Genomic DNA, 15,780 nt, shown 5'->3' with positions numbered 1-15,780 from the left:
AGGAATATGTGGGTGAAGACAATTGGTTATACGAAACAAACAAAGAAATAGGGTAAGTACAAGTGCATTTACCTTTTCGAAGGGCAATGAGAAGATCATCACTCAGTCCTGGATCAGATGTTGAAGAAGCCATTGGAGTAGGACATGTGTCTGAAGGTTGCTGTGGAGGTTGCCTGGAGTAGACTCGAGTAACAAGTGGGCGAGAAGCAAGAGACAGAAGGAGACAGAGTAGGAGTTGATATAGGAGAGGTAGTCTCATAGATAAAAAGATCATCCTCCGCCCTTTGACAAGGACTTGATAGTGAGGGACTAAAAGGTATACCTTTAAAAAACGTAACATCAAGAGAGACAAGATACCTGTTAAGAGTAGGACAATAACAACGATAACCCTTTTGATCACATGAATAGCCTAGGAATATGCATTTCAAAGATTTTGGATCTAACTTGGTACGATGAGGACGAACATCCTGAGCAAAACAAACACAATCAAAGATCTTAGGGGCAATAGGAAACAAAGATTTCGTAGGAAAAAGGACACAATGAGTAATCTCACTATTGAGAACAAAGAAAGGCATTCTATTAATTTGGAAGCAAGCAGTGGAAACAACATCAGCCCAAAATGGATTTGTAACATGTGTTTGAAATGATAAGGCTCGAGCTGTTTCAAGTCGGTGGCTGTTCTCTCTTTCAGCAACTCCATTTTGGGATGGAGTATCTGCACTAGAGGATTGATGAATGATGCCATATTACATATGTAAGATCCAAGTACATGAGAAAAATATTCACTAGCATCATCAGTGCAAAAGGTTTTGATAGATTAAATTGAGTTCGAATTTCAACATGAAAAGCACTAAAATGAGATAGTAACTCAGAATGATTTTTCAATAAATATAACCAAGTCACACGGAAATAATTGTCAATAAAAGTAACAAAATAACGAAAACCTGTTTGGGACATGATTGGACAAGGACCCTAAATATCAGAATGAACTAACTCAAATGGAGCACTGGTTCGTTTAAGGACTTTAGGACTAGAACTAAGACGATGAAATTTAGCAAACTGACACGAATCACAATTCAAAGAGGACAGAGAACGAAATTATGGATAAAGTTTGTTCAAAACTAATAAGGATGGATGGCCAAAACGACAATGAACTTTAAACAGGATGTAACTCTAGAGCAAGCCACAACTCTTGGTATCTTGGTGGTAAAAAAAATGTAAAGGCCCCTCGACTCATGTCCTTTACCAATAATCTTCTTCGTCATGCAATCCTGAAACAAGAAATAACCAGGAAAAAACGGGACACAATAGTTAAGCTCACAAGTAAGTTGGCTAATAGAAATTAAATCAAAAAACAATCGAGGCAAATGTAATATAGAGGACAAAGAAAGGGATGGGGTGAGAGGAATGGTACTGAATCCAAGAATAGAGGAGGTTGATCCATCTGCCAAAGTGATAGATCGGGATGAGGTAGGGGACACAGGCATAGACAAGTCAGAATTACCCGTCATATGAGTGGTGACACCAAAGTCTATGACTCATTTGGTAGATAATGTAAGAAGGCATTTCATATTACCTATCTTGGCAAGTGTGGCAATGGGATTCGATGAAGGAGATGCGTGCAAGGATTCTTGGAATACTTGAAATTTAGCAAAGTCATCGATAGAAATTGTAATAGACTTCTCGACCATATCGTTAGTGGAAGCTATTGAGCATGCTGAGATCGTTGAGACTTATGTAACAACTTTCGGCAGTCACATCTTAGATGTCCTGGCTTACAACAATAGTGATAGACGATCTACTAAGAATATGATTTTCGATTATCATAACTACAGGTGTTATACATTAGATGCTCCCACATGCTTCATCTCAACCATTATGAACTAACACACGATTCCTAAATCTCATAAGCAAAATGAAAGCAAATCAGAATCGAAACCAAGGTCAAGAGCAAAAAAAAAAAAAAAAAAAAAAAAAAATCCCAAATTATAACAAATTATAACAAAACAATCACAAACCCTATGAACAAAAGGGTACTTTCCAAATAACCTCACACCGGAGTAGATTTCGATGGAATCAAAGGCAGAAACGGATCGGAAACTAGGATCTGATACGAACCCAATCGACGGCAGCTCAAATAGACCTCCCACACGCTAGCATGTGGCAACAGAGATAGTACCTTTCTTCACGTGCGACATTTTCTGACGTTAGACAAGATAGACCAGGCAGAAGATGACGGTGCTCCTCTTGGGTTGGGCGGTGTTGACAAATGGTCATTCAAATTTGATGACCCAAATGCAAACCCTAACTTTGTGAGAAGCAAAAACCCTAACGTAACTGTTAAATGAATATTTTAAACCCTACTCTGATACCACGTACTCTGTACTTTTGAGGGAATAATCTCATATTATGTGATCAGACTAAAGATATATATATATATATATAAGAAACCCTAATCTAGGGAATGTAAAATTACAGTAATGGACAACAATACATAATAATATAATTACATATTATAACACATTGATTGCTGAGAATAATTTTTTCTTGACCATTTAGCCAAAGTTGGAGTTTCAGATCAACCCATAAACCCAAATGAAAAGTTGTTGCATAACCTAGAATTTGTGAAGAAATGCTTTGAAATAAACCCATGAAAAGGGAGAACAAATTGAAATTGGGGAGGACCGAACTTGGGATGGTCTCACAAATTCGAAGGGGTCGGTTTGCATGAAACACAAGTCAAGGAATGAATGCACATATTGGGTCGGATCGCATGGGTTGGGTTGAATGGATCATGCGTTTCCTCCTATTCTTTCTCGCTCTCTTCCAAGCAATTGGTTGCAACCAGAAACTTCTTCAAATCTATTTGCCCATGGTTGTCACCATCTTTGCCCCTGATTTGCCTCCATCAATTATCAAGTCTTCTTTCTTGTACATGACTTCCTTAGTTTTTGTCTTAGATTTTTCATCGCTCATTTTTTCTTCTTTGCTTAGTTGGTCCATCTGTGGGTTTACGAATTTCTTTTGGCTTTTTTGTGTTTCTTGCAAGATTCCATAACCTTGGTTGAATTCTTGTTCTTCTATTAATCCAACCATCTCTTGGTTTTAATTTTCTTGAATTATTTCTTTATCTAAATCTTATTATTGTTCTGAAAGCTTATCCATGTTTCGAGTCATCTTAGCCAACAAACGTTGACTCTCTTTTATTTCATTCTTCATCTCATCCGATACTTCATGATTGATGTACAAGTTTCAGCCTTATGATTGTTGCAGTAATGATTCACGGGTGCTCTTTGATGTTGGTCATAATAATTTTCACACTCTGAAGCACTTTCTGAATCATCAAATTCTTACGTCAATTTTTTGAAAAATTGGTATTGATTAGATCTTCGAATTTTTTCTTGGTAATGGCTGTTTGTTTTGATGTTTCGACTTGTATTTAAATCTTTATTGGTATCACTTGAACCACTGGAATCAAAATTCCATTCTGGATCTTGATATGTTCTTTGATAAAATCGAGCATGAGCGACGTAATGTTGAAATTCCTCTTTTGAATCACTTGAGTAATAATTCCAACATTGTTTTTGGGAGTAAATTTGACTTTCTTGCCTATACCAACTGCTGCAACTTTTCTTGGGCATTTGCCTTGATAGTTATAATCCATTATTGCAAAATCTTTAAAAAAATCTCCAATTTCTTCTTTCTTTTCCAGAATTGGAAGCGTTCCCCCTAATTGGATGTTCAATAACGGGCACAACTCTTGAAGTTCCCTATTGCGATCGACATCGCCAAGAATTTCTCGATCTTCCACCAATGGTAGTCAATATTGGTGGAGGTGATTGATTTATACCAAATTGATGTTGTCTAAAAAATCAAAAGGAGAGAGTTCTCCAAGAATCAAATCAGAGTCTTTATTGTCACCCAAAAGTTATCAATACATGGAGACAATCCCTATATTTATGGAGAATTGGAAGGCAAACTAATCCTAATCCAAATTTATCAAATTTCATGTATTGCTTCCTACTCATACTTTAACTTTGGCTAATTCCAAGCTATGATCCAAGCAAAAAAGGAGTGGGTTTGAAGTGGATTGACAAGATTCAACATTGGTCTTTGGAGCGTTATAAAGCGCGCCTTCTAGTCCAAGGTTTCACTAAAGCATTTCTTTCTCATAAACAATTGTAAAAGAACCCTAGCAAAATCAGAGGCCTCCGTCTGCACTTTCAAAAGACGGCCACATCCGTCAAGTATCTTGTTGCGTGCTAAGCAATAATCCGTCTCTCGAATTCTGACACCAACCATCTCATAGGTGGAACACATTGTCGAGGGACTAGTCCTAATCCTAATAAATCAAAGAAACTAATCATAATTCTAATCAATCAAAGAAACTAATCCCAATCTTAATCAATTAAGGATTTGGCCAAGATACCTTACTTTACCCTAATTCTGTTACATCATCTACGTTTGATACAATTTAGCCCTAACATATTATGGACAAGGTTTATCCAAGTTTGATGTTTATTTGATCTTTCAACGTGTGTAGGTTCCTTTTGAAGTTCTTATTCGCAAGCAAATAGCTCGGTTATTAGATCCAAGCCTTCAGTGCGCAAGGTTCATATATGATGAACTAATAAAGGTGGGTTTTTATTTATTCATTATTATTTTTTGTTTTGTTTTGTGCTACTGATCCTATTACCTGCTTAGTTACTTATAATTTTTTAATATTTGGTTGACCTCTCTTCAGATTAGCCATCGTTGCATGGTAAATGAACTACAAAGATTTCCAGTTTTAAGGAAACGGATGGATGAAGTGATGAGCAATTTTTTGCGAGAAGGCCTTGAACCCTCAGAGATTATTATAGGGCATATTATTGATATGGAGGTATTTCATCTATGTTTGATTTTGTGGTGATCTACATCCATAAGCATAAGATCATGTTGATGTTATTTTAAATTAATTGTTAGTTAAGGGATACCTAAGTGGAGATGATGGAAATCCTAGCCGCCAAACCTTGGGAATCACTTCCTAAACCTTAGACGACATTTTATCTCTGGTTGCTGCAGTTGCTCCTCGACACACCCTTCTCCATCGCCGTCGTCTGTTGCAACTATTTCCATTCATGTCTTGCCAAAATCCTTTCTGAAACCCTTGGTTTTCTATCCGTCATGGCCATTTTCATCGATCCTCTCTCTGCCTCGCTAAAATCCTAGCCCACCTTCCTTCTCTCACTGAAACCCTAGCTCACGTTCTTTTCTCTTGTTGGAACCTTAGCCCAAAAACCTAGATCGATGAAACCACTTTCTTTCACCGTAACCTTAGTCCTTGGCTAATCTTCCTTCTCTTTCCCTCGTCGTAACCTTAGCGCACCCTCGACCAGCTTTGCCAATACCCTAAACCTCTCTCGCCACTGTACCCTTTCACCGTTCCAAATGTCTCCGACTGCCGCCTTTGCTGCATAGGCCAGCATTTTCTACTTTTTTGCTAAGATTTTCTTTTTTCTTCCGTGGGCTTCAATCTTCTTTAGGTCTTGTAGTTTTTTTATTCAATATTTTTTTAGATCTCAACTTCGTTAGATTTAAAAAGTTGTTGCATTTGAAACATGTTCAACAGTATTCGGGGAGAATATTGTATGATCTATATGGAGGAGATGGGAAGTAATCAGCATGTTCCTATTTCAGCTACTCTTCTGTATTGGTTTGAAATTGCTTTGGTTGAACTACTTGAACTTCCAGTTAATTCATTCTTTCAAAGGAAATTTGGAGATGATTTTTGTGTCATTCGCTTATCCAAATTTAGACCATCTTTTGGCTTGCATTTTGAATGTTCCATTTGGATTTCCAGAGGAGGAAGAAAGCTTATACATGTTCCTGCTGGCTTTGACAAAAAAGGTTGGATGGTATTTTGAAAATGGTAAATCCTTTCTCTCAACTCTTAAGAACAAGATGCCTTCAGAATCTGATTCTTCCTGCAAGTTGAAAGCAGTAGGAAATTCTTAGGATGCAGTTTCTTCTTTTTGGGTAAGAAAGGAAAAATGGTGGCTCTGAATTTTAACTTCGTTTTGTTTGTATCCGATTTGCTTTCTCATTACTCTTGGAAGGATGTACAGTGCAAAGTTTATATTAATCCATTTATGGATGATAAGGCTTTACTAAAGATTGACGAAGATTACTGATGCAGCCTAGATGCTAAAAGGAGAGAAATTTTCAAGAAACCAACAAAGTCTTTATTATGAATGAGAAGATATCAAATAAAGGGGGGAGACTCTCTATTTGTAGGGAATTACAAGTGTCCTCAAGTGTCCTAAAAGAATAACTAAAAGAGGTTAAAAACTAATTTGGTAATTAAAATGTAATTAATCAAGGATTAACCAAGATTAACTTGATTTTACCAAAATATCCCAAACCTATTACTTCATATTCTATCCCTCCCAAGAAAGACTCGTCCGAGTTTTAAAACGAAAACGAAGGTAATAGTAAAAAAGTAAGCCACCCGAATGGAAACGTCCTTGAACAACCAACATCAATAATATCCAAATTTCATGATTCAAGCCAATGAGTCCAAGATCTAATTGGTTCAAAAAATCCTCTGTTGTAAGAAGATATGCAGATTTTTTAGAAGATTTGGGGCCTAGATTAAAAATCAGAATTCTCAATTTTTGTTGATTGGCCTTCTGAAGGTGATTCACATGGGTTATGGGTTGAAAAACCCAAAATTTCATAAATGTATTGGATTTCTTGGTCGGTTCATACAATTTTCCAATTCCAGTTCATCTTCTTTTGATTTAACCAAGTCTTTTTTACTGGTGAAAAACCCAAAATTTTTCGATTTCATTTTACTGACAAATAACCCAAGATTTTCCAATTCGAGACATTTCATCTTCCACGTTTCTTCGCAATCGGTTGTAACTTCATCAATTTCATCGTCCAACGTTGGCAATTCGATTGCTCCCTGTTTTATGTCGTGGACCAACATTGGCAATTTGATTGCTCCCTCATTCAACTTACCTCATCGTACAAAATACGGGTGTAACTTCCCTCATTCGACAAAATAGGACCAAGCTTCATCTTCCATAGAAAGCTCCCTCATTCAGCTTTCTATGGAGAACTAGTGCCCTTTTGTAGAGGATGGACTAAGATTAAAAATCCCTCGAGTCTTTTAAACACAATGGTGATCAATGTGGTGGTTTTTGGGAAGCGGCCCGATAAAAATAAAAATAGAAGAAGAGAAACACAAGACTGATTTACGTGGAAAACTCTAGGCCAGGGAGAAAAAACCACGATTGAATCTTATTATTAAGTTACACTGAAATACAAAAAGACTGCTCAAATAAATAGACAGATAGGAAGCCCTAGGCCCATAAGTAAATTACAAATAAACCTCTAGCGCAAACAAACCCTTTTTCGACGCTCCCCCTCAAGTTGGGATGTAAATATCGATCAGACCCAACTTGCTGACATAGTAATCAAAACTCTGGCTTAACAACCCCTTTGTAAGGACATCTGCAATCTGCTGATTTGAAGGGATGTAGGGAATACATATGCTCCTATTGTCCAATCTTTCTTTAATGAAATGTCTGTCAATCTCGACGTGTTTAGTCTTATCATGCTGGACCGGATTGTTGGCAATACTTATTGCTGCTTTATTGTCGCAAAACAACTTCATTGGAAGCTCACTGTCTTGTCGAAAATCTGTTAATACTTTCTTCAACCAGATCTCTTCACATATCCCCAAACACGTGGCCCTGTATTCGGCTTCTACACTACTCCTGACAACCACTCCCTGTTTCTTACTTCTCCAAGTGACCAGATTGCCCCAGACAAACGTACAATATCCAGACATAGACTTTCTATCAACAGTAGATCCAGCCCAGTTCGAATCTGTATAGGTTTCTATACCATGTTTACTAGACTTCCTGAACAGAAGACCTTTACCAAGAGTGCCCTTTAAATACCGTAAGATGCGTTCAACTGCTGTCATTGTTCTTCATAGGGAGCTTGCATGAATTGACTAACAACACTCACGACATATGATATATCAGGTCTCGTGTGAGATAAATATATCAACTTCCCGACTAACCGCTGATATCTTTCTTTACTAACAGGAGCTCCATTATTAACATTACTCAGTTTGACATTATACTCTGCAGGGGTGTCTACCGGTTTACACTCAGTCATTCCTGTTTCTTTGAGGAGATCTAGAGTATACTTTTGTTGTGATACAGATATACCCTCTTTCGATCGGGCCACCTCCATCCCAAGAAAGTATCGCAATTTTCCCAGATCTTTAATTTCAAATTCTTCAGCCATCTTCGTTTTAAGTCTTATGATTTCATCAGTATCATCACCAGTCAGAACAATGTCATCTACATACACAATGAGTACTGAAATCTTTCCTGAATTCGACCTTTTTGTGAACAACGTGTGGTCTGAGCGCCCCTGATCATACCCCTGAGCTTTAACAAACATGGTGAATTTGTCAAACTAGGCTCTTGGCGACTGTTTCAACCCATACAGAGACTTCTTCAATCTACAAATCCGATGGTTAAACTGGTGTTCAAAGCCGGATGGAGGGCTCATATAGACCTCTTCTTCGAGTTCTCCATTAAGAAACGCATTCTTTATATCCAACTGGTGCAAAGGCCAATCTTTATTAACAACAACAGATAATAGCACCCGGATCGTATTGAGTTTGGCCACAGGAGAGAATGTCTCAGAGTAATCAATACCAAAGGTCTGGGTAAAGCCTTTGGCAACTAGTCTCGCCTTATATCTGTCAATCGAGCCATCGGATTTGTACTTGACAGTAAATACTCATTTACATCCAACCGTCTTGTGCCCCTCAGGAAGAGTAACCTGTTCCCATGTTCCATTTTTCTCTAGGGCTCTTATTTCTTCCATAACCGCAGCCCTCCACTCGGGAGTTTCCATGGCAACTTGTATAGTACTTGGAACCATTACTGTATCTAGATTGGTAGTAAGAGCCTTGAACTCAGGAGATAGGTTACTATATGTCATGTAACTATGCATAGGAAACTTTGTACATGACCTAGTCCCTTTTCTCAAGGCAATTGGAAGATCAAGAGACGCATCATGGTTTTCCTCTTCTCCATGTTCCTTATTGCATTCAGCCGTCTGATCTATGGATCTTTTGTCAGAAGGATTTCCCACACAATCACCTTCCCTTCCACTATTCTCGTTTGCTAAAGTTATTTCTTCAGTGTTGTCTTTTCCATCAGTTTCTCCATCCTCCTCAGTTCCCTCAATTTTCTCATTATCTGCATCAATCTCTACATCTCTATCCATTCTACAATTATCAGTCTCAACACAATCATCAATATCACAAACAGGGATATTCATACCTGGAACTGAGACCGAGTCAGACTCATGAACTGGAGCCGGAGAGGTGACAGGCGGCACTGTTTCCTTCCTGAGATTCTTCCTGTAGTAGGTTATCCAAGGGACTTGATTAGTGGGAAGAACAGGACTAGGAAGAACATGGTTAGGATGTTCAGGTTCAGCCGACATCTCTAGGGGGATAGAATACGAGGACCAGTTAGTCTCTTCACTAGGACACTCCCCCTGAAGAGGACTAACGGGAAAAAACGGTTGATCCTCAAGAAAGGTGACATCCATAGACACAAAGTATTTCCGAGACGAGGGATGATAACACTTGTACCCACGTTGATGGAGAGGATACCCAACAAAGACACATTTCTGGGCACGAGGAGTGAATTTTGTATAATTGGGACCATGGATATGGACAAAGACAACACATCCAAACACCCGCAGAGGTATGTCAGGAATTAACCGAGTGTTGGAATACAATTCTTTGAAACATTCAAAAGGAGTATGGAAGGACAAGACACGGGAAGGCATGCAGTTGACAAGGTGGGCTGCAGTAAGGATAGCATCGCTCCACAAATAGGAAAGAAGAGAGGTAGATATCATAAGGGAACGGGCGACCTCTACCAGATGTCTATTTTTCCTCTCGGCAACTCCGTTTTGCTGAGGAGTATAGGCACACGAGCTTTGATGGATGATTCCTTTAGATACCAGGAAGTCCCGGAATGAGTTATTAATGAATTCACGCCCGTTGTCACTCCATAAAATGGCAATTTTTGTGTTGAACTGGGTTTTGACGATCGCATAAAATTGTTGGAAATACGGAGGACACCTTAGACTTATCGATCAAAAGGAATACCCAAGTCAATCTGGTGTGATCGTCAATAAAGGTGACGAACCACCGTTTGCCTGTAGAGGTAGTGGTAGGTGAGGGACCCTAGACATCACTATGGATAAGACTGAATGGTCTGGACGGCTTGTAAGGTTGAGAGTGAAACGAAACACGACTCTGTTTAGCCCGGATACAAACATCACACTGTAAGGATGACATATTAATATTATGAAATAAATGCGGAAAAAGGTACTTCATATATTGAAAACTGGGATGTCCCAGACGGTAATGCCATAACATAAAATCAGTTTCAACAACAGAGAAATTCAAAGAAACAAAACTAGTCCTATAACCATCCTTAAAGGAAGTTTCATCAGTCAGGAAATAGAGCCCTCTATCGTGCCGGGCAGTACCAATCGTCGTCCCCGAGCCCAGATCCTGAAACAAAACAATGTCGGGTGAGAAAATAGTCTGACAGTTCAAGTCCCTTGTAATTTTACAAACAGATAGTAAGTTATACGAAATTTTAGGAACATGCAGCACATCACGCAATATCAAACCATCAAACGGAGACAAATGTCCTTTCCCCGCGACAGGGGCAAAGGAGCCATCGGTGATTCTAATTTTTTCATTGTCGGCACTTGGGTGATATGAGATAAAATGATCAGAAGACCCGGTCAGATGGTCTGTTGCTCCAGAATCCATAATCCAAGGCTGTTTACCATTAATGCTAATAAAGCCAAAAGACTGAGTCGTACCTGAGTGACCCCAACAGCACTTAAGTTACTCTGATTGTCAACTTGAGGTGGAGTCAAAGTCTTGTCATTTGCCGAGTCGTTGGCCAAAGCACGTCCAGAACCAGTCTTGTCCTGTGACTGGCGTCGTTTGTAATTTTGAGGTTTCCCATGAAGCTTCCAACACTGGTCTTTCGTGTACCATGGTTTTTTGCAGTGCTCGTAGATAGGTGGATGTTTCTTGTCACTATCTGATCTAGATGACTTGGTGGCAAAAGCTGCAGCCTCAGTAGACATAACAACTGAAATATTCATGGCCTTAGACCTGTCTTCTTCGAGGTGTATTTCAGAGCACATCTCCCTCAGTGATGGTGTAGGGCGTTGACCTAAAATCCTGCTGCGAACACCGTCATATTTTGGATTTAACCCTGCCAGAAAATCGTACACTCGATCAGCTTCCTTAAGTTTGGAATACTGCGTTCCATTATATGTACATCTCCAGAAAATCTCACGGCATAAGTCCATTTCTTGCCATAACAAGGACAATTTGTTGAAGTATAACGTGACGTCCATAGCTCCTTGCTGACATTCATGAATTTGTTTAAGGTATATAGGCGGGATGCATTCTGCTTCTGCGAATACAACTGTTGTACTGCATTCCAAATCTCTTTGGCAGTCGCCGTATAAAGTAACGGTCTGCCAATTTGAGATTCCATGCTACTCACCAGAACTGATCGTAGCAATGAATCTTCTACTCTCCAAAGACGCTCGTGGGGACTACCGGGTTCAGGTTTGGCTATCTCCCCAGTTAGATAGCCAAATTTCTGTCTTCCTTCTAGAGCCATTCGTATGAATTGATACCATGAAAAATAATTTTCGCCATTCAACTTTTCTCCAATTATAATCCCCTGCAGAGTGTCCTATTGATCCAGATAATAAATTTATAGCAGGTAAAGAATGGAAAGAGTTTATCGGGTTCTCAGAGCCTAGCTGTAAATTTGACGATTCCGATTGAACCATTTTAGAGTTTGTACCAAGAACCGACCCAAATTCAGCGAGCTGTTGCTGGAGGAAAACAAACCTGCTTTTAATCTCATCAAAACATGCCTCGGTCAGACCAGCCGGAGAGTTCACCGGAAAAACAACCGGACCGGCGTCACTGCAGTCAGAGAGGACTGGCCGTCCTACCCCTGGAGGTTGTTGGTCAGAAAACGTCGTCGATTGGTCGCGCAACCCGGTGTGGTCGACTGCCCTAGGGTTCGAAGTCACGGCGGCTGAGAGCTCTCGTTTGGGTTGTGCGAAAGCTTCTGGGAGATCGACCGGCCTATTGTGCGTGAAGGTTCCCGGCCAATCAGTAGGTCTGATCGTTGTCAACGGATTTGCATAGTCGCCGAACACCGTCTGGGCTACGACTGGACCTGGCTGAACACCGAACAAGGTTGGATCTGTTCGCCGACCACTATCTACACTTGAGATGTCGATTGATCTGCGGTTGAAGAGTGGCTGGGCATCGCTCACATCTGGGCGAGACCCGATCTATCCACCGGCACTCATTTGTTGGAGGAGGCGAGGTAAGACCGTCTCTAGGTATTGTTGGATAGCTTCCTTAATCGTGTTAGCCATCTCAAAATTTGTCGTCGAAGGAGACTCATCAATGGTGGCTAAGGTTTCGTCCCCGTGCTCTGATACCATGATAAAAATAAAAATAGTGATTTACGTGGAAAACCCTAGGCTAGGGAGAAAAAACCACGATTGAATCTTATTATTGAGTTACACTGAAATACAGAAAGACTGCTCAAATAAATAGACAGATAGGAAGCCCTAGGCCCATAAGTAAATTACAAATAAACCCCTAGGGCAAACAAACCCTTTTTCGACATGGCCAATAAGACTCTCTCGTATGGATATGATTGAGGCTTGTATTAAAGTAAAAGGGAAATCTCTTCGATTTCTTACCAACAAACGTTTAACTACCCTCATCTTCATCAGATCCAATCATCGTAAACATTGTTCCTTTCTTTGAAGCCCTTCTTCACATTCAATATTCAGTTGAAAAACATGGTGATCTTCCCTTGCTGGTGCATGAGATCGACCGAGTGGAGGACCTATCTAATCGAAGGTACACACCTCCCTCTCACTTACTGAGGAAAAAATTGACATTGGTCTCTTGCCCGATTCATTTGCTTTACCTAATGGTCTTGAGCATGATTCATCTGCTTTACCCAATGGTCTTGAGCATGCTATTGGTCCTCCTTTATCTATATCTGAGGCACCAAACAATGGGAAAGATAGTAAAGATGGAAATGCTTCCTTTTTGTCTGATACACTCCATCTTTTGACTAGTGATCACGCCCCCCAAGTTGCAAAATCTGATATTTCTCCACTTCCTATTGCCTTTCACAAGCAACCTATCTCATCAACTCACTCTAACACTCCATCGATGGTCCAAACTATTCAAACTTCTCTTCCCCTATCTTTTCCACAAAATCTTCCCACCAATCTTCCTCTCCCCCTCGGTAAAAAATCCCTAACAGTTTCACCTTCTCATACACATCTTTCATCCTCTCCGACTTTGGCTACTAACATTCCTTTCACAAAATCTAACCCATCAGATACAATCCCGCCCTTCCTATTCCTTCTAACCCCTCACCAATGGACTTTCATCATAACCTCTTGAATCCCTCTCCAATAATTGACAAAATCAACACGACCTTACTTGAATAGGATTTGTTCTATAGGTTGTACAATCGTGTCCTTGAGTTCTAAAGAATTGACAAAATCAATGAACCCCCTTCATCTACCAAAGAAAAACAACCTTGTAGAATCAATAGCCGGAATGAACCATCATACCTTTCGTTCCATGGCCATTGTTGATCTGACTACTTTCCACGTAATAGTTGTGAATCTTTCAGCCCTTTTCCACACTTGATGGCCTCCGCACCTTGGTTTAGAGATCTTGGCCTTTGCATAAAGGTGATCTTGGCTCGAAAACACTCCAACTGGTTATCTAGAAGGAAGAAAAAAGGATTGAGAGAACTATGAAACCCTGAGAATTCTATTTCATATGAAAAAAAGCAAAAGCTGTGCTGAGAGAAGACCTCACTTTAGCATGAGGATGCCCTATTTTTCATGATTTTCGGTTTCATGGGGCATCTTATTGGGTATCATTGATTTTCATTCGGCCAAGGATTGAGCTCTACCAGATCTCCTCCTTTTTTGGTTTTGCCTTTACTTTGATTTGCTTTTGGTTTTGGGATCTCACTTTTTGTATTAGCCAATTTGTTATGGCTTTAATTTTCTTTCTACTCTTTAGTTGTATCTTGTTGTCTCCTTTATCTTTGGCATCATTGTATCTATCACCTTGATCTCTCTTGTATCGTTTCGTATTAAAAAAAAAATTGCAGGGAATGTTCTCAAATCATTTTATATTGATAATGAAGAAATTGTTGGAATTTACCCTCTTATTTTGTTTTCCTAAATAAGGAGGGTTTGGTGATTAAGCTTGATATTGAGAAGGCTTTTGATATAGTGAACTAGGAGTTCTTGGACAATATATCGGTAGCAAAAGGTTTTGGCAATATGTGGTATAGATGGATTAATGGATGTCTATCAACTGCAAATTTCTCAATTATTATCAATGGGCGCCCTAAAGGTAAGATAAAATCCTCCAGAGGTCTTGGGCAAGTCGATCCTTTCTCCCGTTTTTATTCATTTGAATGGTTGATTGCCTTACCACGATGCTCACCAAGGGGATTACCATAGATACGATTGAAGGCTTTGGTATTAAAAATTCCAACCTCTCCGGCAATCATTTACAATTTGCGGATGACACAATCTTGTTCTCTTCTCCAGATCTGATGAAGTTTGTAAAGCCTTTTTATATCATTCAACCTTTTGGAAAAAGAAAAAGATAGAAACACCTTTTCTTTTAGTTTCCTGCATATTAACTCTCTAAACTAACTGCTAGATGGGACTTAGGCGCAACCGGTTCGTCTCCGATGAAGTCTGCCCGTCTCGGGCGTAACCTATTTGTCTCCTGCATAACCTGTTCGTCTCCGGCGAAGTCCGCCTGTCTCAGGCGTAACCCATTTGTCTCTTGCATAACCTATTTGTCTCTAGTGAAGTCTGCCAGTCTCCGGTGAAGCTTTCCTCTCTCCTCTTTCCTGCTCCTAATTCCTTTACCTTCCCCACCTTGTTCTTCCCCATTTTCGACGTCTTTCTTAAGTCTTGAAATTCCTAGCTATAGAAGTGGGAAGCTGAAAAATCAACGATTCGTTTTTCTAAATTTTGTATGACTCAGGTACATTTTTCGTGGAGGATATGGAAGTCCGCTGAGTACTTCGTTTATCACCCTTTCATCTAAGTTGGTCTATCGATGCCATTTTTGAGCTTCTTCAGGGTCCTACTAATCTTTTTTACCCAAAAAAATGGTCGTGATGAATCTGGTGCAACGAGATTATTGAAGTTTAGAACATCTTCATGCTGGTTTCTCAGGTGTGTTGTTTGGCCTATTTCCAGTGGTCGTTACTTTATCCATGTTCACTCGGGAGACTCTCAGAAGGGATGACACTCTTTTTTAGAATTGCGAAGTGGATTTATGAAGAAATGGAAGTAAGGAACAAGACAATGTCTGCAACATTTTGTAACAAATACCAACTCAAAGACCAAGGCTGGCTGTAGTTCCACTTTTTTTAAAAGCTCATGGTTCAAGCTGCACGGAGATAGGACAGAAAAAGGCCTCCTGCACATCCTCTGTTTCTGTAAAGGTAAAGGAGAGCACCCTCTTTCAACCGGAAAAAGGGCATCCTTCCTACCCTGCCTTAGTACAGAAGAAACATAGCGTGGATATTTTCTGGGTAATAAAAAATTCAG

General features: G+C 39.7%; 2 protein-coding genes across 6 annotated transcripts in view; one reads left to right on the top strand and one right to left on the bottom strand.

Annotated features, from left to right (window-relative positions):
* The window catches only part of LOC120077951 (dynamin-related protein 3A-like), a 66,375-nt gene that overhangs the window by 26,650 nt on the left and 23,945 nt on the right, over nucleotides 1-15,780 (top strand). For all 5 annotated transcript variants that reach the window (XM_090313892.1, XM_039032086.2, XM_039032087.2 and 2 more), the window contains 2 exons: nucleotides 4,544-4,636; nucleotides 4,745-4,882. In XM_090313892.1, the coding sequence (XP_090170018.1) occupies nucleotides 4,544-4,636; nucleotides 4,745-4,882 (231 nt within the window). The remainder of the gene's footprint in view (nucleotides 1-4,543; nucleotides 4,637-4,744; nucleotides 4,883-15,780) is intronic.
* LOC150036084 (uncharacterized) lies at nucleotides 7,881-15,114 on the bottom strand. The gene is given in 8 exon segments (XM_090313944.1): nucleotides 7,881-9,827; nucleotides 10,528-10,612; nucleotides 10,709-10,888; nucleotides 10,933-11,490; nucleotides 11,634-11,828; nucleotides 11,926-12,444; nucleotides 13,036-13,172; nucleotides 14,994-15,114. Coding segments are annotated over 8 exon segments (3,141 nt in total). The 3' UTR covers nucleotides 7,881-8,481.

Source organism: Benincasa hispida, chromosome 5 (genome assembly GCF_027475165.1).
Source record: "Benincasa hispida cultivar pf3 chromosome 5, pf3_genome.v1.1, whole genome shotgun sequence".
NCBI classification, from domain to species: domain Eukaryota; kingdom Viridiplantae; phylum Streptophyta; class Magnoliopsida; order Cucurbitales; family Cucurbitaceae; genus Benincasa; species Benincasa hispida.
This window is presented reverse-complemented; position numbering and strand designations above follow the sequence as displayed.